Consider the following 16889-nt stretch of genomic DNA (forward strand, 5'->3'; position numbering starts at 1 on the left):
TATATATATATATATATATATATATATATATATATATATATATATATATGACACCACATTATATGTTGGTTCCTCTGTCAGTTAGTGTTGCTAGTACTCATGACCTGGTTTTGCAAATGTGTTTTTCAGGACTCCGGTATTCACGGCTGAAAAGATTTAACAATCCCCTGCTTATTAGTGTTTCCAGTTTGACTTATAATTATAGGGATGAATACATTTCACATGACTACCCTAATTAGGGCAGTCAGCTCGCCTTGGCTCATCTGCTTTAGTTACCAGGGTGTGCTGTACTCTGGGCCAATGCACTGAGCTCCCTGAGGGAAAAACGAATGATTAAGAAAAGAGACACTGGACAGATGTTTTGGCCTTATTCTTACTGATTTGGTTGCTCCTGATGTATGTTTGCATTGGAATAGAAAGGATATGATGCAATGCCGGGCAGTAAAATAATTAAGTTAGAAGATTATGCTTTGCTTCCTTTCATTCCGGGCTGGGTCTAAATACAATTACTTTAGCTCTATTTTTTGTTCGTGAAGTGAGGTGTGTCCCAGACTTCAGATAACATGCTTTGACTTTCTTACCTCTCAAGAGCAGACATGTCAAGGAATGTGTCTGGGATATTTTAGTGGCCACTTCATTTTTATTAAACTAGAGGTAGTCTTTTTTTCCTTATCTGCTTCTCCTCACATTCTCAAACTTAAGCTTGTATATCTAGAAATAAGCTTTCTGTTCACACAAAGGAGCATATTGTAGATTGTTTCTTTGCATGTATGGCTGTGTGTGTGTGTGTGTGTGTGTGTGTGTGTGTGTTGCTTCTCTTTGCTGGCAGTCAGAACCTGTCTGATCCACTCAGGATGACTGAATACAAACAGCAGAAAATATATTTCTTTGAATGCTTATGCAGAACAAGTCTCCTGCATTTTGGGATCAATGCCTATTTTTATTATATTTATTGTGCATTAGTAAACAAGCCTACATTATCATTTGGGTGAATCCTGCAATCCGATTTGTGATGCGATCATTTAGAAACCTAGAATCCTACCTCAAACTTTTCGTTTTGTTTTCAGTGAAACACCACATCACGCCTGAACATGCTTGTCTCAGTTTCTTATAATTTTTTTAGCACATTTTCTGGAAAGATTCAGATCGGTGCGAGAATATACTACCCCAGACCCAGAAACTGGTGCATCACTAAGATTTTATTTCATTCATAGATTAACCCCTGATTATCACTCTTGAAGTAATCTGGGTAAAGTTAGGTCTGGAGGAGGAGGAGAAGGATTTTTATCAGTAAAGATACGCAGTGATGTATTGCTGAGTGATGTATTATTAGAGGTAGTTTGTAATATAAGAACTGGATTTCTTTTTTTTTTTTGAGTTGATGTTTCCTGTATCAACTTCTATAATTGTGAAAATCTGTTTCTTCCAGTCTGCCAAGGTTTTACCAATCATTTAAATCTTCTGGGCTCTAAAGAGGACCACTACCAGAACATGGTGAAGACCTACAGCAATTGTACTGTTGTCCTGGAGAACTTGGAGATCACTTATGTAGAAGAGCACCGTGACCTTTCCTTCCTCCAGGTAAAAACTAAATATTTACATACCTTGTATAAAAACACACATAACCTGCTGATATTGAATCGTTTTTGGTCTGGTAGGATTAAAAAAATAATTTATGTTTAATGTTATTTGTTATAGGGTTTGGGTTATTTTTTTCAGATTTTATATCAAATTCATTAATATTACTTAGTATTACTTTTTAATACTGCATACTTTAGGCTAAACATTTATGATTCCTTCTACAAGCTTCTAACCTAAGTTTGTTATAATTTAAAACGTTTAACTAATCGCAAATTATCTACTTTATATTCAGATACTGAAAGAAAATTGTTATTTGTATTTATTTTAAGTATGTGTAAAAATCTTGTTCTGACCAGAAATTATAATATATAATGAGTTTTGGTCTCCTATATAAAAGCAATAAGTTCAAAGTCTGTAGCTTTAACAGAACATTAACATTTGTATGCTTACTCATTCACTAAGACGAATTAAGCCCTGAGAGCTGCAATATGAAGAGCTAACAAACTGGTACTCAATGGAAGGATTTTCTTTTTTTTATTTGCTATGTTGAGAGTAATTACTGCCTTAAAGGTATAGAGCTCAATCTTTTATTTCCAGATGGATCATCTAAAGAAGTGGTCCTCCTAATTATTAATCAGCCTAGTGATATGTTTACATAAGGCTGTCTGGTTATAGCAATTTTTTTCTGTGCATTTGCACTTTCAGGCATATATCTGTGGTGAGCTACGGTTCCAGATAGTCAGACAAGATCACCTTTTTCACCCTGGTTCTTTGAAAATGGCCGAGGGTCATAAGAGAAAAAATTTTTACAAAGTGTATAAGAAGAAAAGAAAGGGATTAGAAGAGGCAGATATAGAGCTCTCCTTACAAAGCATAATGGGATTTGCTATCACAGCTGCCTGCTGTCGCCATAGGCTGTCAATGCGCGACAGAGGTACCTGATAACAAAGATGGCGCAGGCACCGCATGGTGGAGGAGTTACATGACCAACGGGGAGCAAACATCAGTGAGCGTCTGTCGGAACGGTCAGTTGACTGAGTTCTCGATAAAGTCCACTATTTAGTAACCGCTCTATATAGTGCTGGAGGGATTTAGGGATTAGGGCGGACGTTCGGGCACAGTAAGCTGGTATGAGCTATGAGAACAGCAACTTTTAAACAGAATGTGCACGAAGAGAAATAGGCGTTTAATAGGCATTCCCTCTTGGGAGCTGGTACAGGGTTGTGCAAGTGGAGAGGGCGGGTGTTTTAAACTTACGAAAATCATCCACAATACCTTTAAGTTCTGTCCAATGGATATTGCATTTGACAGAAATGTAATTTTAACACTGAAGTTTGTGTGATTTCTGCCTCTGTGATGAACAGAGTTGTTACTCTAATCGGCCCTCCTGTCCAAATTATCTGTATCAACAGTATATAAGCAAGCGTTGCAGTGATTATGCAAGTTTCAATTTTTTCAACTGTTAAAACTCTCAACAGTTTGGTTAATTCTGATGATTCTCCACTTACAGCTAATGAAAACAGGACCTTTATTAACAATGTTGCATCAGACCAATAAGAAAAAACATATACTCTAATAGTGAAATGTGGGCCTTGTTGGAACAAACACTGCTTCATTTGAAAAGAATGTTTTAATTAAAAGTAATGTTTTATGCTTTGAATGTTAAAAGTATAATGGAGGATTTTTGTGAATTCTTGAAAAGACCCTCCCTCTCCACCTAAATAAAAAAGTACATGCACAACGCGTGCGAGAGCATGAACAAGCCCATTTCTCCTTGTGAACGCTCTGTTTAAAAGTTGCTGTTTGCATCACTCGTACAAGCTTACTTTCCTAAAGAAGATTTGCAATTTTTACACTATGTCGGCTCACCACTGTTAAGTGAAAATGGAGGCAAGCACACAGGGAGGCCTTACGTAAACATATCACCAGAATAATTGACAATTAGGAGGACCAATTATTTTGATGATCCACCTGGAAAAAGAACATCCTCCACTACACCCTTAACATATGCACTAGAAGTTGTCTTTTTGGTGCTTTAGTTTTTTAAACATTGTCTTTTGATTTGCTGAACACTCTGAAGGGCCGGTGTAAATCGAAACCTGTGGAGAACAAGTACTTATAATGATTCACTGTGTTTGTAAAGCTTTGGCTAAAACTTTACTCAAAGATCAGATGTAACTTAGACTTTGAGCACTGGACAGATGTATTACAGGACCACACACACTCACAGGCTAAAGAATTGGCCAAACGACCAAAAAAAAAAACCTGGAGTCAGCAGATACAATGTGGTACTCTAAGGAAGAAAATTGGAATGTTTTACATGCAGAATGTCCACTTTTCTTTGTGCAGATCTCAAAACCTAGTGTGGGAAAATCTGAGTTAAACTTCATTTAACAGAAATCATTTTTTTATTTTATTTTTAAAGAAAAAAAACATTTTAAATTTGTGATGTTGTAGACATTTTCACATAACAGTTCTGACATTGCTGTTTCTTTTAAAGGAGCAATAAGCAAATTTTCAATACTAGGTGCGCTGTTGAGCACTGTCTGTAGGCCAAAACAACACTACATTTTAATACAACGTTCTATCAAGCTCTGAGTAGCAGCTGTTCATACATGCATGTGCATTTATTCGCACGTGTCGCAGCTATGTAAACAAGAGAATGAAGAACAATGCAGAGATGGTGTGTGATGTCTTAGTATAGATCATCTGAAAAGTTACCTTTAGTTCTTCACAAAACTATATTTTAAGTTCTTTTTATATAGAATTCACTTATTGCTCCTTTAAGTAATGCATGGAAGTTATATATAGAGTTATGAGGAACATTATGTTGACTGAGGTTTTCTTTTAAAATGATGAACAAAAGAAAGGCTCTGACTCCTTCAAAAAAAATCATTAAACCTTGACCTCACGTTGGACAAATTTCCTGAGCTCATTTCTTTGTTCAGGGAGAATATAAAAGGATGTGCATTTATTAGAGCCTTGAAATAACAGAAGGTTTTTTCCTGCCCAAGAGCTTTTCCTCAAAAGCTAAAATTAACTCCTTTATTGTGCTGTGAACATTTCTTTATTCCCCTAAAGAGGTATTCTGTTTTTGCTTTTTTAGCACACTTGGATGAGCTCATCAAAGATGGTCTGATAAAATCCAGTCCACATGTCATTTGTTCACTTTCTTTGTTAAATTAAAACCAATAATTCAAATATGAAAAACAAATGTTTGTATTTTTTGGAAATTAATTTCATAAAATAATATGGTAAAAGAGAGAGCAGTTAAATGTTTGACTTCTAATTCCCCTAATGAAATAAACATAAAGATAATGGATAATATGACGTAAAAGTGGCAAAAAGATACCACAACATAGCTAGCTTAACAGTAAAGGATTTTCAATGGCAGCTTATAAACTCAATGCATATCATATATCAATTAAGACATCCTAGCAGTAACCATGCAAACTGCTAATAAATGGGTCACCTTATAAATGTAACGTTGTCATATTAGCTTTCTTAAACTGTTTATAAACATCGCTGAAATTATATTATTATACTTTGTAATGTAAACATAAGAATGTATAAAATGCCTTATTGATTTATGCAGTATTTATCATTTGGAACACTAAATTGCAAGAATTGAGAGGCTCTGCAGGTTCAGGTACCCTATACCAAAACAGTTAGAGCTTCTAGAAGCCTGCACTACCGAGACTTAAAAAACATTTGGGCCATTACATACTCTTCTCCCTATTAGATAATTTCTTTATGCGAAATAACTGGAGTGGATGTGGGAATGAACATAATTCACATCATAATCCAGATCTGTCAGGTGTCAGAACAGAGGACCCAGTATTCAAGGCAAGACAGACAGTGGGATAATTCAAATGCGTTTATTAAAACACATTGTGCTGCGGGTCTGCAGTAGCTAAGGCGTCTATCACAGGAAACTCTGGTTTATCAGCTCAGCCCTTGTCCCGAGAACGAGATAGGATCCAGTCGGTGGACAGCCAAAAAGATGCGGCGGGCACCGTCCAGAGTGTCCAAGACATTGCAGCCCCTGACAACAACCAGGAGTCCAAAGCCACATCAGGCAAACAGATAAGAACAGGAATGCTCAAGGGTCCAGGAGTCCGAAAACAGTTCAGGCAAACCATTCAGAAGGGAACAGACAGGCTCAGTGGCTGAGAGGCAGAACAGGTCAGGATTCAGGTAATTAGAAACACTAAGGGAAGCTTAAAACCACTCTCACCACTGGCTAGAGAAAACAAGAATAATCTGGCCCTGATGACAGGATGCAAGCAGCTTAAAAATATGCAGGAGCAGGTGGATCAGATGAGCAATCATTAGAAACTAGACAAAGTTGGACAGGTGAATGAATGAATAATTAAGCCAGTTATCAGCGCCAAGATCATGTCAAGATCCTTATATTGATTTGTGATTTTTTTTTTATTAATAGAATGATAGATTTAGATTTTTTTTTTATTAATGGAAGAGTAATCTAGACCTAGCAGCTGAACAGGTGCATTTGTCTTATTGAATACAGCCATCTTGCACATGTAATCCAGCATGCTAATGTGTTTGTAATTTTGCTCATAAAGGTACAATGGTATAGGAGCCCAAAACAAACGTTAAAAAAAATGAATTCATGTGCTCTCTTTTTAAGGCCTGTTACCAAAAAATCAATTAATTTTATAATACATTTCAAGGAGCTCAATTTACATTTTCCTATGATTTGTTTTTCTTCGTGTCATGTGTTTTTGTAATGAAGAGTCTGAATCAACTAAAGGTTTCACTCCTGTGAATCGGTCTCCACTCACCACTCCCCTCATCGCTTCCCGAGCTGCAGAAAGCCTGAGAAATGCTAGTTGTGCAGTGCAATGTTGGAGGACCTTTGGAGTCAAACTAAATGACAATATTATCATTTATTGCAATAAATTCTGGGGCAATTTATCGCTCAGCAAAATGTGTTAGCTTACTTCTCTGCTTCTTGTATAACGATTTTTGATCTGTAAAGGAAAATGTGACAAACAAATCTGTAAGATGGGAAATAGGATTTTCTGCTTACCTTATGTCTACCTATAAATGGAAAAAATCCGTCTGAATAGGCAAATGGACTGAAATAACAGACATTTTATGAGGTTAACAACTAGCTCTTGTTTTTCTCCCCCTTCTCTGTAGTCCATTGAAGAAGTCAGTGGCTACGTTCTGATTGCCCTCAACACAGCTCCCAAGATTCCTCTGCAGAATCTGCGGATCATCCGAGGTCACGCCCTCTATGAGGGAAAGTTTGCGCTTTCTGTGCTCGCCAATTTTGAGACAAAAACAGGTCAAGGTACCACCGAGCTTCTCCTGACCAGCCTAACAGGTAGAGGGAGCCCTGAAATGATCTTGTCTTCTATAGGCCTATGCATGAAATGAAACAGTGAAATGGCTACATTAGAATTGCAATTCATGTTTTTTCATTAGAAATTCTCAAAGGAGGTGTGAAGTTTAGCGGCAACGGCAAGCTTTGTAATGTGGAAACCATACAGTGGTTTGATATCGTCAATACTGAAGATGAGCATAAGCCCAGCCTGGAACTCCCAGTGGCTGGAAACAACCCCAATTGTAAGTGCTCTCAGTTTCAACACTGGAAAAATTAGCAAAACTCTATATTTCTCTGTTAATTTGTGCATATTAAAACAGGAAAGTGACCTATGTTTCTTCTTTACAGGTAAGAAATGCCACTCAAACTGTTTCAATGGTTCATGTTGGGCTTCTGGTAAAGAAAACTGTCAGACCTGTAAGTTCTTGTTGATGTTTTAATCCCTTACCACAAAATGATCTACTATACACTTAATTGTATTTAAAGTATTTTCCATCCATCATTATGTTAGTATTTTGAATATTTTAAGCATTAATGGATTGGCTGTTTTTTGTGTCATTTCATAAATATGTACATTTAAGAAATAATCTTTGGTAAATGATAAACCCTCTGTATTGTTGTTGTCCTCTCCAGTAACCAAGCTGAACTGTGCACAGCAGTGCTCCAAGAGGTGCAAAGGACCATCACCAAGTGACTGTTGCAATGAGCATTGTGCAGCTGGATGCACGGGGCCCAGACCCACAGACTGTCTGGTGAGACAAAGATCTTATGCAGAGGACAACTAATGAATACACTGCATATTTAATCGTGTTCTATTAAATCTGGACGAGGACTCTGTTTTACACTCAGCCCTCACTAGGCAACCTCTGTTTTATGGCTAGAGATGATGTTTTTGTTTTAATACCAGAAAGACACATAACTGCTGATTAAATCTTTTATTTGGCAGGGCCTTGAGTACCAGCGTTTGCTCTCGCTCTCTAAGCAACTTTGAGAATTTAGCCAAGGCTGGGATAGAGGAATGCAGTGTTATCATTAGGAAGGGGCTGTGTTTTGGTCGTGGCGCACTAGATGACTGATGTTTGTGCTGCAGGCCTGTCGGGCCTTCCAGGATGATGGGGTGTGTAAGGACTCCTGCCCAGGGCTCCAGCGCTATGATCCAAACCTGCACCAGCTGGTCCCCAACCCACATGGAAAGTACAACTTTGGGGCCACTTGTGTCAAAAGTTGTCCACGTAAGTATACAGTCAACATTTGTTCTCTTAATATATTTATATATATATATATAAATATATCTACATATCTATATCCTATACAGTATATTGCTCTTTGCTGACTTCTCAAACAGTATGCTTTAAAAACTACCTATCCTGTTGGACTTTTTAAATCAAAAGTATTGATTGTGCAAGATACTATAGCATTTGGCCACAATGTAGAGTTATTTTATTTTTTTTATTTTGGGTTGTCTTTAGTTAGTCATAGTCTTAAGGTGCTTAACCTTAAAAAGAGTCTGACTGTGCAGACAGGGGAAGACACTTTGAAGAGGATAGTTGATAGCAGTGGTGTCAAAAGTACACACATTTGTTATTTAAGTAGAAGTATAGATACTGCAGTTTAAGTATCAACTTGACCTCTTTACTCAAGTAAAAGTTAAAAAGTATGTGTTCCAGAAACTACTTAAAGTATAAAAGTAAAAAGTAACCTTTAAAAAAACAGCCAGATGCCACTATTGAATATATATTTAATTGAAAGCTCAGTTTTGAGATAAGGCCAAGGATGAGGGAGGTCTTGTTGGTCTCCATCTCCTGATACACTCTCACCTGTGTCCAACCTTTCAGACATTTCAACATCCTTTTCTGAATCCAACATTGTAGCATGGCATAGACAATTCACCTTTGCAGTTTAAAGAACACCTCTTTGCTTCTGATGATTTCCTTTAGCTAACCAATGAGTTTTTGCGTTATATGACTCATCCAATTACGCTAGTTTTCACTAGATGTGGATGGCGCCAATGATCTGGAGTAAAGTATAGATACCTAAAATGTGTACTTAGTACAGTAACAAAGTATTTGTACTTTGATACTTGACACCTCTGGTTGGTAGTATGCACAACTCACACAATGCAAGATCAGAAATGTGTTGTTTTTGTGCTATACTAAACATTTGCTCAGGTTGTCCTTCTGGGTTTTTAGACATTGAATGGAGAGTTTGTTCAGGTTAAATAATAAACTTTTAAACAGGGGAAGAGAATGATTGAGTTTCTGGGCTTGTTAATGTGACATCCCATGGTTTAGAAGCCTGGCTGCATACATTACTAAGCAGCTAGATGCATCTACAGCCACACTAATGTATAACTGACACAAGCTGCTCCTCAAAATTACTTAAAGATTTTTATGTTTTCTGTCTGTTCATTATAATACTCAGACTATGCCTGATGAACGTGATACATTTCTGACCTAAACACCTACTACTTTCCTCATATTTACAGATAACTATGTTGTGTCTGATCATGGTGCTTGTGTGCGGGCATGCAGCGGTAACACATATGAAAAGGATGAGGGAGGAGTACGAAAGTGTGTCAAGTGTGACGGACTGTGCCCAAAAGGTCAGCAGCTCTTATTGCCTACAATGAAGACATTTTTGAATATATAGTATATAGACTGTATTTTTAGCACATATACTAATAAAAGAATGGAATCCTACAAGCTTTTAATTTTTTTAATGGCTTCACGTTACTATTTTTGTGTAATGATACACACTTTTTTTTAGATCTCCTATTTTGATGTTTTCCAGGAACGAATTGGAAAGTAAATAGATGTCATTTAGAGTAAGAGCATTTAGTTTATATGGTCTTAAATCATATACGGGGCCAAAAAGAACATTATAAAGTGACAAAATTTTATTTTAAGCTCAAATAAATTGAATTATTTATCAATGCTCTAGTTTTGTTACATAATACATCTTTGCCAATTGACATCATCTCAGCCATTAACACCTACAATTCAAGTTGTTGTTATAAGAAATACTGTTACAGTATGTTTTTTCAGATGTGCAGTATTTTTTTTTTCTGTGATATATCAGTGATTGTAAAACTTGTTTTTTTCTTCATTGTTTAAAGTGTGTAACGGACTTGGAGCAGGAGAACTGACTCACACCCTGTCTATCAATGCCACCAACATTGGCTTCTTTAAAAACTGCACTAAGATCAATGGTGACATCACTATCATTAAAACATCGATCCATGGGTACGTTCTGACTGTTTTTTCTGTCTTTTGCTCTCAGAATCAATTCTGTTGATTATTTGAATGTGTTTTTTTCTGTTTTTTTGTTTTTGTTTTAAGGGATCCTTTTACTAAAACACCAAAGATGGAACCGGCTCAGCTGGACGTGTTCAAAACGGTTAAGGAAATTACAGGTGAGATTTCATGAAGTTTGATGAATGCATGACAAACTTAATGTGCCTTCACAATAAACGATCACCTGTTGCTTCAGGACACCTGTGGATTCAAATATGGCCAGATACCATGAAATCACTCAGTCCTTTTGAAAATCTGGAAATAATTCGAGGGAGAACAAAACGGTAGGTTTGTTGTATAAAATAAAAAAAAAACATGAATTTTCCCACTGCTTCAGCAAAATAGTGAAATTACATTTGTGTCATGTTCATTTAGAAACTTTGTCATCAAGTTATTACTATAGCTTACCAACTTCCTTGTGCTAAAATTGTCACACTTTTTTTTTAATCTTAGATGCTTCTAAGATAAATTTATAACAAGCTATATAACTATTAGTTGGGGACTTCTTAAAATGTAAAAAGAATATGTATTTATATGGTTTTAATTGTGCCCTTGTTCTTTGGATAGCGGTGGCCACACTTTAGTTGTGACCCAGATCAATGCCGACTACCTCGGCTTCCGGTCACTAAAGGAGATCAGTGACGGGGACGTGGCCATTATCAAGAATGAGAAGCTCTGCTATACGAAGGAGAGTCACTGGAAGAGGCTCTTCAGATCAAAGAGTCAAACTGCAACAGTCAACGACAACGCAAATGCTACCACTTGTGGTGAGATCTTACCTGCTTGTCAACGTTTATTTTAAATCTTTCTTGCAAATTTCGAAACTGGTGCAATTATCAAGAACTTTGCTTAAAATTCCACATCTGGTTTTAGCCCTAAGCAAAAAGACCTGTGACAGGAAGTGCACAGCGGACGGCTGCTGGGGCCCAGGCCCGGACATGTGTTTCGCCTGTCATAACTACAGCCGTGCTGGGAGTTGCGTTGACTCCTGCAACATCCTGGAGGGGTAAGGGAGGAATCTAGGCACGAATCCCTTTTAAGTGTTGAAATCTGCTGTCCTTTATTTCAGATAAACAAACAGACTGAAGATTCAGTCGCTTTTTCATAATCTATTTTCATACCATGAGTATTTCCAGACTGTGTCATTAGATAAATTAAAGGATTATTGAAAGAAAGCTAAAGATCCAGGGTATTTTGAAAGTTAAATCTCAGGAAGATGTAAGACAAACATTGCTGAAAAATGGCACATAGCACTCACATCTGTTTATCTTGGGGATATTTGTCAAACATTAAATCTTGACATGCTTACAGTTTAACTTGGCCCTCCAAAAACCAAATTGAATAAAGCTGTTTGAAATTAAGCTCCCCTGCAGTAAAAGCCTATTAACATTGTTATTGTTGTATTTTTTGTTTTTTTTTGTAGAGAGCCACGGGAGGCGATCGTGAATAAAACCTGCATGGAGTGTGACCCTGAGTGTCTACGCATGAACGGCACTGCAACCTGCCGGGCGCCTGTATGTGTGTCATCTGTACTTACAGAGAATACAATCCACATCTTTCATAGCACATCTGTGCACATAACTGATGAACACCTTATCATTAATGCTGCATAAAATCCCTCTCAGAAATGTCAGCGATTTCTCAATCAGCAGCAGCTTTAGCAGATAATACAGCAGGGCAGCCACAAGACATGTTGTGTTTTGAAGGAGGGGTGTGACTGTGGGATGAAGTTAGCTAACTGTTTGGGTTTTTTATGTACGTAATCCTGTCTTTTGATTAAAAGGAGTTAAGGCCTTCACTTTTTTAAATATTACTTGGAAAAAGCAGGGCATCATTATCAACAACAGAATTGCTGACCGAGTCAAAATGCATGCTTATGGTGTTAAAGTGTTTAGCTTCTGCACTTAAAAACAGTGCCTTGCAAAATTAACCAACCCACTGGAATTTGTCCATGTTTTATCAAATTACAGCCACAAACCCTCTATGTATTTTAGGGGCTTCAATTTCACAGAACAATGTTAAAGGGGAATTGCAAATTTTTAAATGTCAAATTTTTTTGTCTTTCCCATTAATGCCGTAAAATGAGCTTTCCACCATTTACCACAGTTTCCTCTTTAGGATCCATCAATTAGTTCGTGAGAGAGTGACTTGGCTTTTATTCTCTGGGTGTTTGTGGGTGTGGCTTGCTGCACAGTCTTTTATTTGGATACTTTTGTTGAGTGTCCGCTGCCATTGACACATTAGCCAGAGGCAGCACAGGTAATTGTGTCTGAACATGGAACACAAAAGAAACTGAAAAACTGAACACCCTTTCAGTTCCAGCTGCAGATGCTTTTTTTTTCTATCCTCTCCTATGCACGTGCACAAAACTGGTGTAGATTTAACCTATTGCATGAAGACGCAAACTTCTGTAAAAACTCTTGAAGTGTTGCTATGCTCCTTTAAGTCGCTCATAATGGTAAGAAAAGGAATATAATGTAAAGAAAAAAAAAAAAGATCGCAGACATATGTATTCAGTCCCACTGATTCAATACCATGTAGAACGAAAGTTTGCAGCATCTGTAGCTGTAGTTTGAATCGAACTTCAGTGATCATCGATTTTTGATTTCTTGACAAACGTTTTCATCTTGGTTTAGCTCTATTCTTTGACTGGGCTATTCTATCTTCCAGATGGACTTGTAGTTAAAACGTTTCATCATGCTCCAGCATGCATGTCTGTGGTTTACTTGCTGCCATCATTTTATTTAGGGATTGTTTTGTGTTTTTGTAAATCCATTTTTTCATGAACTCAGGTAAGGCTTCTGTGCTGCCAACACAAATCTTTTATCAAACTGAAATTGTATTCACAGGCTTTAGAGTGAAAGTGGGTCAATGCAAATCCGTGCTACACTTTTCAGATTTTAAGTTATTAAAAGATGTTTTATTTTTCTTCAAGGTGTATGGATTTTGCAAGGCACTGTATAAAACATATCTATAGTTTTGTATGGAAGATAGAAGCTGCATCTGTAATGATGTGACATCATGTGTAATATTTTGGCCACTTTCTTCAGAGTTGTAATCATCCAAACTATTTTGTCTCTCCCAGGGTCCTGGAAACTGCACAAAGTGCGCCAACTTTCAGGATGGACTGTTCTGCGTGTCACGTTGTCCCCAAGGCATCCCTGGAGAAGATGACACCCTGGTGTGGAAATATGCAGACAAGGAAAGAGTCTGCCAACTGTGCCACAAGAACTGCACTAAGGGGTAAACATGGCTGGAAGCAGAGAACTGAGCAGAACATTGAGTGTCTGACTTGCAGATATTTGTTTGTCACAGTGAGTGGAGTCCTAAAGGGCTCAGCCACTTTTACAGAAGTTAGGAGATTGTATTGGAGACTTAACATGAGGAATAGACAAATAATTTGGTCTGTTTTTCCATTTCTTTTCTTGCCATCCTCATTCGATGTCTCCATTGGTTTCCCCTCTTTTTCATTTTGTTTATTTATTCTTTATTCTCTGGCTGCAGTGTTTTATTTTAGCTGTCTGTGCTCCTTTGTGGAGCAAAACATTGCCGATGCCAACCCTGAAATCAGGTCAAATGAAACCAGTGATATATAATCACCACTGAGCCTTGGTGGTAAACGGATGAGTGAGAAGGAACATGGTTCTGACATACCTTCAAACCACCGAGAGCAGTTATGTTTCAGGGGTCTTTTGTTTGTCTTGTGGGGAAAGAAGAAACTGATACCTTTTTCTAAAACATGTCAGTAGTGTGGAAATAAATAGTTCCCCGCTTTCCCCAGTTATTTATGAATTCATTTAGATTATTTAGTCTGAGTTGAATATTGTTGCTGGCAGAAGTAAAGAGAAAAACAAAGTGTAGCAATAGGGATCTTGTTTTTTATGGCTAATAACTGCAAAGCCTTGATTAGCTTCCCAGTTAACCTTGTTTTATTGGTGTGTTTTCAGGTGTACCGGACCAGGCCCTGATGGTTGCCGAGGTGAAAGGTGAGCTTAGAATTAAGTGAATGGGCTTGAGTTACTAACTGTTCTGAAGAAGTTTGGCATAAACAAAATAAACACATTAAAGAAAGAACCCTGAAGGGGAAAGGTATTTGAGACCATTTAGAAAGAATTTGTTTCAGGTGTTTTTCGTCAGCAGAATTCATTTTTTTCACAGTTTGTGTAAGGGAGGAAAGTAGTCATTTGATTTGCCATGGTAAATGTTTTTCTTTTTTAATCTACTTGCTTGATTTACTTTTTATTCCCCTGCTTTTATCTGACCTTTTTTTGATTTTTGTCCTTCCTTCCTTCCTTCCTTCCTTCCTTCCTTCCTTCCTTCCTTCCTTCCTTCCTTCCTTCCTTCCTTCCTTCAATTTTCCTGCTTTAAAACAATTGTTTCTATGGAAATATCTACAGTATCTAAATAAAATACTTTTGTTTAGATGAACCTAACGAATAGAGAACTCTGGGGAATTGGATTGGAATTTGGGACAGTGTAGTCCTTTGACATGAAAGTTGTTTAGGAACCCTGATAGAATGACAAATATTTGTTATCCACCAAGTTTTATTTATCAGAGTTTAAATTATATTAAAAAAATTTGATTTGCATTATTGCATAAACAAAGCAGATCTATGAAGACCACCAAAAAAGAAGTAGTCGATCCTGGAAAATGTTACTAATTTATCACTGGAGTCTGTTTGGACTCCAGCAATCCACAGTCAGACAGATTGTGTACAAATGTGGGGAAACTCAAGACCATTGTTACTCTGACCAGAGCTGGGTGACCAACAACTATTGGTCATGTCATGAAAAAACCCAGTATAACTTCTAAGAAACTGAGCAGCCCTTTCCCACATTGGCTCCATTTTAAGGGCGTCATCATGAGAATGCTAACCAACAGTGGTGTTCATGGAAAAAGCTGCTGCTTGCCAGAAACAAGCCTTCCTACCTGTATACAGATTTTCACAGTAACTGTGCACAGACTGTTTGATTTCAGAGCTAGCTGTTGAGGTGCAGCAGAGAAGTATGCGATCTGTTTTGTTTATGATCGACCAAAAATTATGATTTGCTGTGATTTTTAGTCAATGCTATGATTCCAAAGTAAAAGACAAATTGTAAAGAAAAAAAAGGACCATGCAGTTGTGTCTGTAAAGGCAAAAGCAATCAATTCAAAGCTGTTCTGTACAAAGGAAAGAGCTTAAATAACATATAAGCAGAAAGAATGAAAACTAGGCATTAAAATATTTATGTAATATACAACTGGGAACAATTATGTTCCCTTTTTATTAAAAATGGGCAAAAGACTTAGTTTATTTCTTTTCTTATAGCACATTAGTCAGATACTGAACACACAAAAAAGTCAGACTTCTCTTTACAGCCTTTAATTGTGTTCATTTCTCTAGTAGATGTAGGTGTCAGGATTGAGATCTCAGTTGAGGACAGGGGACTATCTATGTGTTTTCAGCTTATTGTTTAGGATCATTAAACTTTCAAAAAGGCTCAGTGATGAGGCACTTTTTGTTCTCTGAGGGTAGCTCAATCTAGATTTTATTTAAAATATGTATCACAAAGATTGCATAGGGCTATCGCCTCCCAGGGGTGTTTGGAAAAGAAACTGACCCAAAATATTACTCTTGCTCCAACATGCCTAACAGTGGGCAGGAGATGTTTCTCAAACGATTGGTCAGCATGTAGATAATATCTCATGGTGACCCAAAAATGCTTTCTTCACTTTGTAAGATGGCAAGATAAAAATGTTTCTTTATCCAAGCAGTAGGTAAAAGAACATGACATTTGTGTTACATTCTATTTAAATCCCAGAAATTACTGAGACTAAAGAATTAAATGTCAAAAAATAAAGCTAAAACGTAAAAAAAATGCCTTTATTGCATTTATAGTAATTGACTTTAAAGATGCCATTTTTCAATTTATTAATACTTTATTTATTTATTTCAATTAATTAATAATTCTGTTCTTTTTGTCTGTCTTCTTATACTGTATGTCTTCATGCAGTATGTGAGGAGTCTTAAAATTTTTATTCCACGTCTTTAAGGTCTTCAGGCCTGTCCATGATTGCAGCCGGGGTTGTTGGTGGGATGCTGGCCGTTTTGATCGCAGGCCTCTCTGTCTTTGTGCTGCTACGTCGGCGCCACATCAAAAGGAAAAGGACGATGCGCAGACTGCTCCAAGAGAGACAGGTGGGGAGAGATAGTTAAGGCTCAAGACACCCACTTAAATGTTCTATTCAGCTACTTTCTTATGGGTTTTCCTTCCTCTGTGCAGCTGGTTGAACCTCTTACTCCAAGTGGGCAAGCACCAAACCAAGCCCTGCTGCGGATACTGAAGGAACCAGAGTTTAGGAAAATTAAGGTTCTGGGATCAGGAGCTTTTGGTACAGTTTACAAGGTAATTAGAGGTTTGGCTTGTATAATACTTATTGTAAAAATTGTAGAAATTCCAGCGCTGAGCAGTTTTGAAACTAGCTGTGTTGTGCCAAGTTTTCACAGAGCTACATGTGTTTTAAATTTTTCAATTACAGCACATTTTTGACTTGCTACCTCATGCATGACTGGCTTCTTAGTTGCTGTCAAAGCTGTTTCTATAATCATATTTGGAGATTTGCATTTAGGATACAAACATAGGAGCTCTTAAGAAGTGTGTGCATACAAATCATTGCAATA

The 16889-nt window shown here is 37.2% G+C and overlaps 1 protein-coding gene across 1 annotated transcript in view; it reads left to right on the plus strand.

Annotated features, from left to right (window-relative positions):
- egfr (epidermal growth factor receptor) overlaps positions 1–16889 on the plus strand; it is a 54214-nt gene that overhangs the window by 23981 nt on the left and 13344 nt on the right. Inside the window, exons 2-18 of the mRNA XM_015369922.1 lie at positions 1430–1581; positions 6748–6934; positions 7036–7176; positions 7283–7351; positions 7568–7686; positions 8025–8166; positions 9420–9536; positions 10050–10176; positions 10273–10346; positions 10424–10511; positions 10795–10994; positions 11101–11233; positions 11651–11741; positions 13313–13470; positions 14175–14213; positions 16262–16406; positions 16492–16614. Coding sequence (XP_015225408.1) covers positions 1430–1581; positions 6748–6934; positions 7036–7176; positions 7283–7351; positions 7568–7686; positions 8025–8166; positions 9420–9536; positions 10050–10176; positions 10273–10346; positions 10424–10511; positions 10795–10994; positions 11101–11233; positions 11651–11741; positions 13313–13470; positions 14175–14213; positions 16262–16406; positions 16492–16614 — 2105 coding nt within the window. The remainder of the gene's footprint in view (positions 1–1429; positions 1582–6747; positions 6935–7035; positions 7177–7282; positions 7352–7567; positions 7687–8024; positions 8167–9419; positions 9537–10049; positions 10177–10272; positions 10347–10423; positions 10512–10794; positions 10995–11100; positions 11234–11650; positions 11742–13312; positions 13471–14174; positions 14214–16261; positions 16407–16491; positions 16615–16889) is intronic.

Source organism: Cyprinodon variegatus, unplaced genomic scaffold, assembly GCF_000732505.1.
Source record: "Cyprinodon variegatus isolate N-32 unplaced genomic scaffold, C_variegatus-1.0 Scaffold39, whole genome shotgun sequence".
NCBI classification, from domain to species: domain Eukaryota; kingdom Metazoa; phylum Chordata; class Actinopteri; order Cyprinodontiformes; family Cyprinodontidae; genus Cyprinodon; species Cyprinodon variegatus.